Below are 13,346 nucleotides of genomic sequence, written 5' to 3' on the forward strand. Positions count from 1 at the left end.
AAAGAAGGAAGGAAGGAAGGAAGGAAGGAAAGAAAGGAAAGAAAGAAAGAAAGAAAGAAAGAAAGAAAGAAAGAAAGAAAGAAAGAAAGAAAGAAAGAAAGAAAGAAGGAAAGAAAGAAAGAAAGAAAGAAAGAAAGAAAGAAAGAAAGAAAGAAAGAAAGAAAGAAAGAAAGAAAGAAAGAAAGAAAGAGAAAGAAAGGAAGAAAGAAAGAAGAGTCCTGGCTCTTCTCCAAGTGCCATACAATAAACCCAAATTACTTAATATTTCCCTTTTACAATTATCAGAGAGACATTAAAGAAAAATATGTTGAGGTCGTGTATCACCAATTTAAGCTCTACTTAAAGACAAAGTCTTTCATTTTATAGAATTAGTTAGAAAGTAAGTGCCCTTGCAAGGTTATGAAATATCATCCTTTGTCCCTAAGGAGGACTACGTCATAAAATAATTAAGTTCCTTGCCTTTTCTTGAATTTCTTCAAAAAATGGACCACACTCTCCCTTAGCATTTCATTCTAACATGTCACATTTTCTCCCTCAAAAAACTGTGCCAGGTGGATTGGATTTTGAAGCACAATAGGTCACTATAGTATTCTGAGAACTAGAAATGTCTGATATTGACATTCTGAATTGAGCTATTTGGGAAAATCACTTAATCTCTCTGCATCTGTTTCAGGGTGAGCAAAATGGGACATTTGAGTAATGCTTATTGTCCTCTCTGAAACCTGCTGTCTTACTCAGGTTGCTAGGATGATGATTAAACCATAAATGGCTAAAGCTTAGATAGTCATATCTTCCTATAAATACTGTACTACTAGATTGATAGTCTATTCAAATCTCTCCATTTCTTATATTTATTAACTCTGTGAATAACATCTGAAATCTTTTTGGAATGCAGCAGGATTAATTAACATTTAGCCTATCTCTTAGAATTAAGGTGTTTCCCCGTGCCTGGATTCTTGCGATTACATGTCACAAATCAGCTTGTGGCTAGTCAAGCCATTTAGTAAGAACTAGGTTCCAATGGCCACACCCACAGACTGAAACCCACTCTTTCCCCAGTCAGAGAGATGCATGCTCTTAGAACAGGAAGAATGCCTGAGAATGGACATGTTCACATGAATTTATCCTCAGCCCATCCCTTTCTGAGTTTAAAGAATACACAATTCCTAACTTACTGACCCAGGTAGGTCCAAACAAAGTTCATTTTAAGAAATATAAAGAAAAGGAGATCTGATTTTGAACATTTAAGAAAGGGAAACATAATTCATATTTTTAAAAGCAATTCAAAAGATGTCTGCTTCCTTTTAAACTTTTCTCAGTCAGTCTCTTAATTCTGGTATTGCAGTAGTAATATCAAGAATATATGATTCTGGCATTTGAAAATTATTTTAAAATGCAATGCTAAAAGTGAATTAATAATTTATTTATATGGCTTTTGTTTCTCACAGATTGACAAAATAATGAATTCCATAGATGTTGGAATTAACAGTGAACTTAAAGAAATGAATGGTGAGACCACAAGTAAGGAAACCTTTCTTTTATGTTGTAATTAATAAATGTGCTCAAGAACTAGCTAGAAAATTATAGGAGACTTTAGATAATTTCATGTTTTTATCATAATAACAGCAGCTACAAATTATTTCCTTCCACTCATATCAAACAACCATGACCTCTAAACATCAATTTTAAGTACATCAATTCAGCACATTGAGATATTTTTTTCCCCATGTGCTATGCCAGTTAGCATTAATGGAATTTCAACTTTTGTAGAGCTAAGTATGGAGCACTTCAGTGTGTTGTAGAATATTATGACCTGATACACTACGATTTCCCATTCAGTGAAATGTCCCAATCATCCTGGCCAGAGTGATTAACAACTTACCCCCAGGTTGTAAGCTCCAGTATGGCAAGAACTATGTGTTACTCATCTTCATGTATCTCAGAATGCCTAGCAGAGTGTCTCACAAATAGCTGATTTTGCAATCACTATTTAATATATTACCCTTATGAAATATTATTTTTTTCTCTATGATTAAAGCTCAGAGTGGAATTCCATTTGCAACTTTCTTTGAAGACTTTTTGCTTCATACTAATGGATGATGTCAAATACCAGATAGCTAAACCTAAAAATAACAGTCCAGTTCATGCTAGAGAAACTACTATTCTGGAAAGAATCAAAAGATCTGTCTACATTTCTACCCAGCCACTAAGTAGTGGTATAACCATAGATTATCACATAGATCTATACAATTTGGAGTTAAAACAAGTGATTGCTAAGCTCTCTGAAGAACTTATGTTTAAGTTAGTAGTGATAGTTGATGGGTTTGTAGAGATGATAAGATTAAAGTCTGTGAGAGAGAAGTCTAAATATATGGGATAAACAGCTATGGGATTTTGTGGCCCTTTGACTAGTCACCGGGGCTTTTTTAACAGCACCCCATGTGACTCTTAAGCACAAAAAAGTTGGAAAATGGCTCTCTTATGATGCACTGGGCCTGGGTGGATAAGAAGTGACATGGAAATCTGGGGTTGCAGTCACTGAAGGGGATATTCAGGCCTAAATGAACACCTCACTCATTTCTCCTATACTGGGACAGGTAAGGAATTACTCTAATATGACTGGACCCCATTTTAATTAAATGATAATTGTTTAAAAGTTTACATAATTTTTTTCTGAAATGCATATTTATTTTAGATTTTTAAAAATGAAAAATTATCAAAAAAAGTACCAAAATTGTGTGCATATGTCTAATGACACAAATATGACATTAGCTCTGTGATAACATGTATAGCCAGATCTCTCATACAGAAATGTGATAAACATTGAGGATTTTTCTAGTATTCAGAGAACTAGCCTAAGAATGTATGTTGCTACATAGTTCTTCCAGACATGCTTACCGAATAATTTCAAGAAAGTGTAGGAATGCATATTTTTAACTGATACAAAGGTAAACTTTTATATTTTTTTCATCAATAGAAAATTCCCTGACACTGAGAATGTTCAGGCAGGGACATAGAGCTTCTCTATTGGAAGACTTAGGTGATATTGAACATTAATGCTCTAAAATTCTTTAAACAGATAATACCACAGAATTATAAAAAATATAAATATGATTGTAATGAAAGGGTAATGTTATAATAAGGGGAAATGTTAAAAATGCCAATCAGGAAAAGCTGCCTTTGAAGGGCACTTTAGTAGTAAACAAATCCACAGATTATCTCCCCTAATTCTCCTCTTTCTGCCATTTATACCGCCATCCTCCCCCCTGCGTTTATTTACTGTTTTTCTACAGTGATAATGAAAATGAAAGTAGAGACTCAGCCCTCACAGATTCACTACTATTAACAATGTCTGGTTCTGTATGTCCCTTCATTTTTGCCTCTTAATTACATATTCTACACTAAGTGATTGACCATGCCATGTGGCATTCCAATTGGCCTTTAGGTCATTGTGGATTATAACCTTACTGGGCTGCAGGCTTTTCCCTCTTGAGGCTAGATGGACTAGAGAGGTGATAACCCCATGCAAATTCCACAAATATTACTGGGCACCACGTGTGGTTGGGAAATCACATGGTGAAATAAAAAGTCAGACAGCCATGAATTCAAATCTCAGTTCTGCTATTTACTAGGCTCTTGACCTTAGGCAACTCATTCAATTTCCTGATCAACAGAAATGAGGATATTAATGTACGATCATTGTAGAGACATGTCCAATGGCATATAGGTGGGGTCAGACTTACGTAGATATGTATTAAATTTCAGCTCCCCATCTTGCCCTACCACAAGGGAGATGTGGTGTTTGACACTGTGGACATATGCATGTGGAGATAAACACACATTAGCCCTTTCTTTAAGAACTTCATGATGTCAGTCAGTCTCATAGTCTTCATGTTAAATTTGCTGTGCTCCCTGGAATAGTGGCGTGTCAATTGCAATACAGGTAGTAACAAGCCCAACCGTCAGCTAATACCAGAGAAGAGTAATTACTAAAAGAGATCATTAAACTCCAAGGTACCCTGGCAAAGAAAAGAGAAAAATCTAGACTATATTGATTTAAATGGCCTAAATTATTTTTATGAAATCTGGATGTTCTTTTTTTGCTTGACAATGGGGAAGAGAGGTGCAATGAAATTAACAGGAGGTAAATTTAGAATGAGTGAAAGGAAATACTGCTTTACTTAGTATGTGTTGACAGTGTCTCGAATTTTGCTTTGAAAGGCCACTGAACCAAGCACTAGGCCTGGCTTTAACAGAGCTGCACAGCTTTATGAGTGTTTGTGATGTTTGTTGCTAAAAACCTCAGAAGACAATTTTTGGGAGAATAAAATCAGAAGCAATGGAGATACATGATGGAAAAAGGATGAGCATTACATTTTCCATGCTCTTTCCCATTTTGTTTCAGTGTTTTTGTTTGCCCTCCCTACTACCTGCACATTTGCAATTTCAGGTATTTTGTAAACAAAATATTTATTGGACCAGTAAAGGATTTGAAAATCTCTCCTCTTCACTCCTAAAAATAGGAACCAGCTCAAAGTTTGAGCAGCCTCTATGAATCAAACTAGTTCTACTCGTAGAAAACCATTTCCTCTTTTTTTTTTTAATTTCCTCAACAACTCTATAGTAGTTTGAAACTTATCCAGCAACACCAACTATCCAGGACTAAGGCAGAAATAGCAGTTAATAAAATTTACTGAATCTATATTCAGTTCTCACTCAGAATGATATTAATAGACAATTTTCACAAATATAAACTTCTGGTTTCCCACTTGAAATCAGATTCAAATGTCAAACAAATTGGCATTGGTAGTAGGATTCAACTGTACTGAATACCTCATATTGTATAGAACATCCTGTTCTTTGGTGATGCTGGATATGTGATGTGATAGTACATTCTACATAGTCATATACTGCCATGTATAGGATTTTTTTCAGAGAACTGGTTTTGAAGTTACATGGACTCAGCTTCAAATCCCAGGATTGCAGTTCACTGGCTCTGTGACCTATTTGATCTCAGTTTCCTCTCCTATAAATTCAGATTTTTAACAACCACCTCCTAAGACCTCTGCAGATTAAATTATACACTTGTACTACTATACCTAGAATATAGCAGGCGATCAATAAATGTAATTCTTTTGCCTTCTTATCAAAATATGCATGACTTATCTTTCTAACTAGAGTGTATGCCACACAGGAAGATACTTAGGAAATCTTTCTTATCATTTTGATCAGTAAAGATTTTAGTTAAAATATACTCATGTTCTAAGTTGCTTTTATGAGGAGTCTTTCTTGAAGTCACATTTCTTAACCATTGTCCTTTTATCACAAGGAAGCACTTTCAAATTAGGAAATTTACTATGTTCATTGTAACTACCTCAAAATTGTCACACTTGCTAAGAATCAAGTTGATGATCTTCTTCATGAGATTGAGGAAAACTTAAGGGGAGGCAATAATTGGCTACATAGGACTTGCTTATCATTACACATATACAGCAAATATTCCAAATAATTAAGTGCCCAGACTTTATAATACAGGGGTGGTAGATAATCTTATGAACACCCTCCTACTTCTAAACTAGCTTAAATAATCTGCTGCTACACTAGACAGACTACAGGTGTATGGACTGTATTGAAATCATGTCAGGTACATGAATATAAAAAGTAGCATTAGTTAAAAGGTATTTTTTAAGGCTGGGATTTTTTTTCTTTTTTTTTTTCAAAGATTTTTTTATTTATTTTATTTGAGAGAGAGAGAGAATGAGAGAGAGAAAGCACATGAGATGGGGGAGGGTCAGAGGGAGAAGCAGACTCCCTGCCGAGCAGGGAGCCTGATGCGGGACTCCATCCCGGGACTCCAGGATCATGACCTGAGCTGAAGGCAGTCACTTAACCAACTGAGCCACCCAGGTGCCCTGGGGTTTTTTTTCTTATACTTAACATTAAATTATATTCAAAGAGAAATATTCTAGAGTCTTACCTTTAAAAATCTACTTTTGCCAAGATATCAATTCCATCTAAATTTTAATTGTAAATGAAAGCTATTAAAATGAATTTGTAAAAATTTTATCATAGAATACACTATATTGGATACATAAAGCATAACTCAAGCTATTTGCTGGAGAGCTCATAGCTCTGAAAACAGTCACTAACATTAATCTGCAACTCCACTTTCCAAGCTTTTGCTCCTCTTCCTCTAAGAGTCTGAGGGCCAAGTTAAGTTCAGAGTCCCTCATAGCTGTAGAGATCCTCCATGGAGAGTTTCTAGGAACCTAGGAACTCACTAAGACAGAATAAGTGTTCTCTCTTCTGATCTAAGCTCCACCTTTGCCCAAGTCTGCAAGAACAGAGTGCTCACTCAGCCCTTTCCACAAAGAGGGTCTCTTTCTGGGTGCTCTGGACAGACATCTCCACAGCCCCAGAAGCTGTTCCTCCCTGATATTTTGGCTGCTTTCAGGCCTTTGGTGTTTTCTCACATAGCTCTAGATAAGCATCAAGAGGTACTTTGCCAACGATGCAGCTGATAGCTGTTTTTCTGCTGAGGTTGTTGATGGGAATATCATTCCTTAAACTCTAGGAGAACACATTAAAAAGAAAAGTATTTACAGTTTTCCAGAGTTCTCCTATTATGGAAATGACAAAGAGGAAAAAAGCTGAAACGTATTCCTTTCTTACTGTGTGTCAAATACCGTGCACTTTTCTCTTGTGAACATTTTTCATTCAATTGTCAAAATAACTGGGTGAGGTGTTATTATACCCATTTTACAGATGAAGAAAGGCTCAGAAAAAATAAGTAATTTGTCGAAGTCAACTGCTTCAAAATTGGGTTTGTTTCTTCCTGAAATCCACTAAGCTTTCAATCAAATATACTACCTACACAAAATAAGAGAAGCCAGCCCTTGCTTCTTTCTATTTAGCTCAAATCATACCCACGTGCACTAAAGGGAGCCAACTGAGAGTGGTTAAGGGTAGAACCAGCCACTTCCTCTTAGCAAAGTCTAACTTTGGGTATATAGAAAGCTTTAGCTCCAACTCCAAAGCCCTCCCAAAGTATAGGTCACATGATCATGTATTTAAATGAGTCACAGCTCTGAATATCTCCTATGTCCCAAAGTGAATGCATAAATGCTGGTAATGACCTGGGTTTCACTTATTTTCAGAGGAAGACTTTTCCTTGCCTCCAGCAATATTCCTTTTTCCATGAACTCTTAAATTGCACATTAAAAACCTCTCTGTGAGATGCTTTGCAACGGGCATAATTTATTTTTGATTTTTATTTCTTTTTACAGCACTATCTTTAATAGAACCAACTGGGGAAGGTGGGTAGTAGAATACGTTAGCATATAAGCACCCTATTTTGTCCAACTTAAGAGAAGACTTATTTTTATTATATTTTATATAACACTTCACTGAGTAACTTTTTTTCAGATAGATTAAATCTAAGAAATCCCTTAATAATAGAATAGCTATGTAAAAATGTGAATTCCAGTAATTGTTAGGCTACCATGAGTTAATCTTTATCAAGAGATAGTATTTAATCAACCAAACAATTGTGTTCTTAGCACAATAGCCACTAAAATTTATTTAACACCATTCATTCCAAATAGTCATTAAAAACTAAAATAACCTACACAATATAGATTTTGATCATTAGAATAGGGCTGAGATTTTTCTGGTTTTGAAATTATAAGTAATATTCACATGTGAAATCAGGTTTCTCTTAAAAATAAAATAGTTGAGTATTACTCTGTGGCCTAATATTTGCTTATGATGTATCAATAGTTAGAATTGGTACATTGTTTTCAATTCAACAAAATATTTAAGCTTTCTAGAAGAGGCCTAGAGCAGTAAGCAAGGACAGTCTCTCAGTTGTACCGGAATACTTTCCATAACATCTTTCACATATAATCAACCAACATCTGCTCCAATACGGCCCATGATGATAAGCTCACTACTTTCAGAGACAATATATTCTATCACTAGGAAGCTCAAATTGTTAACAACTTTATTTTTTGACATAGGTTTGAATATGCACTCTAACAATTACTCTTATTGTGACCTTGAGAAAATCATTTCATCAGCCTAAACCTCACTTCTTCATACAGAAAACAGCTATAACAAATAATATCTACCTTCCCTCATCATCATTGGAAAAATCTAATGAATTACTACATGAGAAAGTAGTTAGCTACATTCCTAGTTCATAGTAGACTATACTGGATGACATCTACCCTCTTTGATTGCTCTTTTCCCTTCTATCTATTTTCTCTTAAATTTTTTTTTCCAAAGAAACAAAGGGTGGATAGTGGCCCATTATTTATTTCTAATACATTAAGTACCTTCAAGATATGGATGATATTTTTGATAGGCTATACTTCTTACACATTCACCATAAAGCTGGAAAGCCGCTGCCAAGAATCTTCTTTGTAAGATACTTTCAAAATACTAGTTGAACAACTTCTATATAAATATCAGTGCATTTTTTAATATACATTTTTATTTTACTTTATTTTTTAATTTAGTTTTATTATGTTATGTTAATCACTATATGTTACATCATTAGTTTTTGATGTAGTGTTCCATGATTCATTGTTTGCGTATAACACCCAGTTCTCCATTCAATACATGCCCTCTTTAATACCCATCACCAGGCTAACCCATCCCCCCCTCTAGAACCCTCAGTTTGTTTCTCAGAGTCCATAGTCTAAAATATCAGTACATTTTATAAAGTTTACCATTAACAATTCATACTGGGAAAGAAAAATTCTTCCTCTGCCCTTCAAGGTCTTCGAACTGGACTAAGAATTAAATTTATATAAGGCAGATTAATAGGAAAAAAATCAAAGTTTTACTACATATGCATGGAGGCTCAAAACTGAAATTGAGACCTAAGGAAATGACCAAGGCAGGCAGTTTTTATACTTTTTAGACAGAGACAATAAATTTGTGAAGAACTGACAGGATAAAGAAAACAGATGTTTGGGAGCTTTAATTAGTAAGGAATTTTAAGCAGAATTTTGGCTGAGGTAGTTGATTAGTAAAAAAGTAATAAGGTTTGTTTCTACAGTTTTTCTTGGCTTTGCAGTTCCAATCTCTGGTGATAAGGATATTTTTTTGCTTCTTAGTACAGGGTGGGGTACCTTCCATGTGGGAGATTTATTTCTTGCTTTCAGGGGGACAGGGGATGGTCTGAGTGTTCTTGTACCAGCTGTTTCCCAAGTAGCTTCAATTCAAAATAATCAGCATGCCATTGTGGCACATTTTGGGCAGCCTGCCCTGGGCCCCTACAGAGGTAAAAGTAATTAAGACAAATTGGAAATATAGCTAATAGACCTTCATAAGTTATGGATCCTCATAATGATTGCTTTTAAATACAAATTCGTCTTCCTAAAATATAATGAAGAATTAACTGACAAACATGGGTCACTTACCCATGAAAAAAATTTTATAGTTTATACTGGTTGTTCCTATGATACACTGTCCTGATAAAAAAGGCTTCTCATCTACTTGTATTTTTGGTACTCAAATACTAACTTCTAGAGAATTAGGAAATGAAATGTTTTGTAAGTTTAAGAACCATGGTACCCAACACTATCACTTACAGGAATGTATCCTAAGGACAAGAGCAAAGTAAGTGTATATAAAGATGTTCATCTCAGCATTTTTTATGATCCTTCAAAAAATAAAATCAAACCAAATGCCCATTTATAAAAAATTTATAAAATGAGTTACTGTAATTCTCTATGATCGAATATTAAATATCTAATTAAAAATGACATTAGTCTATATTTATTACCATGGAAATATAGCCATAATTTATTACTAAGTGAAAAGAGTAGATAACAAAGTAAACTGTAATCCCATTTTTGAATATACATGGATGAAAAAGATCTGGAGGATGGATGCTACAAGTTAACTGAGTATCTCTGGGTAAACTTATCAGTGATTATTATTTTCTTCTCTCCCAAATTTTCTGAAGTTTTTACAGTGAATATACACTACTTTTATGTTTATTGTCTACACCTTTCAATTAAAACCATATGTCAATTTAGTAAACAAATACAATGATAAACAAATTATAATTTATATATAATAGACACATATAATCACATATATGTAAACATTTGTATGGGAAACATAGAATGTTATAGCTATCAATGTTTCCTGACTTGTTAATTTTAGCCATTCTGACTGGTGTGAGGTGGTATCTCATTGAGGTTTTGATTTGGATTTCCCTGATGCCGAGCGATGTTGATCATCAAGACAGTATGGTACTGGCACAAAAACAGACACATAGACCAATGGAACAGAATGGAGAGCCCAGAAATGGACCCTCAACTCTATGGTCAACTCATCTTCAACAAAGCAGGAAAGAATGTCCAATGGAATAAAGACAGTCTCTTCCACAAATGGTGTTGGGAAAATTGGACAGCCACATGCAGAAGAATGAAACTCGACCATTTCCTTACACCACACACAAAAATAGACTCCAAATGGTTGAAAGACCTAAATGTGAGACAGGAGTCCATCAAAATCCTAAAGGAGAACACAGGCAGCAACCTCTTCCACCTCAGCCGCAGCAACTTCTTCCTAGAAACATCGCCAAAGGCAAGGGAAGCAAGGGTAAAAATGAACTATTAGGACTTCATCAAGATAAAAAACTTTTGCCCAGCAAAAGAAACAGTCAACAAAACCAAAAGACAGCTGACAGAATGGGAAAAGATATTTGCAAATGACATGTCAGATAAAGGGGTAGTATCCAAAACCTATAAAGAACTTATTAAACTCAACACCCAAAGAACAAATGATCCAATCAAGAAATGGGCAGAAGACATGAACAGACATTTTTCCAAAGAAGACATCCAAATGGCCAAAAGACACATGAAAAAGTGCTTTACCTTACTTTTATAATCAGTGAAGTATATAACCTGTGAAACAATGTTGCACTCGTAAAGTTCCCCCTCGGAGAGGAAAATTGCTCTGATCCAGCTCCTGCTCCAGACTCTGTACTCACTTGCTCTGCAACTTGGAAAGCAACACCTCACCCTGAGCCTCAGTTTCCTAATTTGAAAATTAAAAGGTAGGACTAGATCTTTTCCAACTCAATAATTCCATGACTCATACTGTCATCTTCTGTTTTATGGGTTGTGCTTTGGCAGCCTGTCCTTCTTTAATAAAGCTTTCCACTTCTAATTTCTTAAGGACAAATGACCAATAAATCTCAAATATGTGTATTTCAACTAGATTCTTCGAAGAATGTTGCCAGATCCTCATTTTATACTCCTTTTTAAATATATTGACATAATAAATGCATAATTTAATTGATATAGGTGTGTAAGATATTTAAATACTTTGTTTTTTTGTGCAAAAGTGATTTTCTAAGCATCTCAGCTCTTTTAAAAAACCTTACCTTATGCTGATTTGTAGGAGACTTAAATGACTACCTGAAATCATGCATACATTAGTGATGCAAATGGGAATAAATGCAGTATTTCTGACACTATACTTTGCTTGCTTCTTGAATCCACTAAGCTTCTTATAAGAATTTTTATGGCAAAAAAAGGAGTTAGCATTTCATTAGTGTATACTTTTCATTAGGGTGCAGATACTGACCAAGTCGTCCCAATGGCCTATTACTTACCCACTGACTTGGCCTGATCAAACTGTAGTTGAGCATCTCCCTTCCCCACAGGGTCCTGAACTTTGGCTTGCCCCCAAATCTAAGCAAGCACTAAAATGCAGGACATCTTTCTTTAAGAGTTCATTCAGAATCAACTGACAACAGAGAGAAACATTTCCTGTTATACCACTCTGTTCATACTCTCTGCTCAGCTCCACCAGCTTGCTCCCTTTCACCTCAAAGTTCCTATAGTCTTGCTTTACTCCTCCCTATTAAAAAAATAAAAAAGCCTTTTTCTGTTTGATTTTGAGATGCCTGAAATCCTGAGGAAGGAGGATTCTCCCTGTTGTAATAATCTTTTTAAGTTTCTCCTTGCCTAAGTCTGGATTTGTTTTTATTTGACAGTAAAATTTCTTAAATTTTCTAAATTTTCTAAAAATTTCTTAGGTCTTTCTGGTTCACTTTGTACCTTCTCAGCCAGTTTTCTTTTCCTCTGTTGGTATTAATCAGACCATAAAGGGTGTTTCCCCAGTTTTGATCCTTAGGGACTATATACTAACTGATTTTCTCTGTGTAGCCATTGTTTTGAAAAATGTGTGCATGCTTCTATGTGTGCACATGTGTAGGACATGTGGATTATACCCACAATAATCAGAATTATATATGTGACATAATTTTAGATGTGAGATATGTATAGATTGATTGCTTTATCAATTTCTGTATCAACCTGGAATTTTCCAAGAAAATTATCTCTTATCTATTCATATCATACCAAGTGTTCATAATCATAAAACAGTGAAATACTCAGGTCTTTTTAAATAAAAGTGCAACATACAATAGCAAATACTTTATCATTTACTGTTGCTAACATATGAAAGCCTCATTATAGTGACATTGAACCTTTATTATAAAAATAAAAGAAAGATTGTCTTCCTTTTTTTAAAGATTGAATGATACTCCATTCTAGTTACATACCATGTTTTCTTTATCCATTGATCCACTGAGATGGACATTTAGGTGGTTTCCATAGTGTGGCTGTTGTGAGTAATCCTGCAATGAATATGAGAGGGCAGATATCTCATTGAGATCCTAATTTCAATTCCTTTGGATAAATATGCAGAAGTGGGATTGCTGGATCACATGGTGGTCCTATTTTTAATTTTTTGAGGCAATTCCATACTGTTTTCCAGAGTGGCTGCCCCACTTTACATTCCCACCAACAATGCACAAGGTTGCCCTTTTCTGACCTCCTTGCCAACACTTGTTATCTTTTTTTTATGTAATAGCCATCCTAACAAGTGTGAGATGATACTTCATTGTAATTTTGATTTGCATTTTCCTGATGATAAGTGATCTTAAGCATCTTTTCATATACCTCTTTGCCTGGAAGACATGATGCTAAGTGAAATAAGCTGGACACAGAAGGACAAATACTGCATGATTCCACTTATATATGTTAGTCCATTCAGGCTGCTCTAATAGCACAGACTGGGTGGCTTATAAACAACAACAATTTATTTCTCACAGTTGTGGAGGCTGGGAAGTCCAAGATCAAGGAGCTGACAAATTCGTGAGTGAATTCGTGGTGAGAGCCCACTTCCTAGTTCATGCAACCATCTCTTCACTGTGTCCTCACATGATGAAAGGGTACAAGGGAGCTCTCTGGGGTCTCTTATAAGGGCACTGATCCCATTCATGAGGGCTCACTTCCCAAAGTTTCCATCTCCGA

General features: G+C 35.2%; 1 protein-coding gene across 13 annotated transcripts in view; it reads left to right on the plus strand.

Moving 5' to 3' along the window:
* The window catches only part of ANKS1B (ankyrin repeat and sterile alpha motif domain containing 1B), a 1,107,306-nt gene that overhangs the window by 654,527 nt on the left and 439,433 nt on the right, over positions 1-13,346 (plus strand). For all 13 annotated transcript variants that reach the window (XM_073900444.1, XM_073900442.1, XM_073900438.1 and 10 more), the window contains one exon: positions 1,449-1,521. In XM_073900444.1, the coding sequence (XP_073756545.1) occupies positions 1,449-1,521 (73 nt within the window). The remainder of the gene's footprint in view (positions 1-1,448; positions 1,522-13,346) is intronic.

Source organism: Callorhinus ursinus, unplaced genomic scaffold (genome assembly GCF_003265705.2).
Source record: "Callorhinus ursinus isolate GAN/ISIS: 27379988/994484 unplaced genomic scaffold, GSC_fseal_2.0 scaffold14, whole genome shotgun sequence".
NCBI lineage: Eukaryota > Metazoa > Chordata > Mammalia > Carnivora > Otariidae > Callorhinus > Callorhinus ursinus.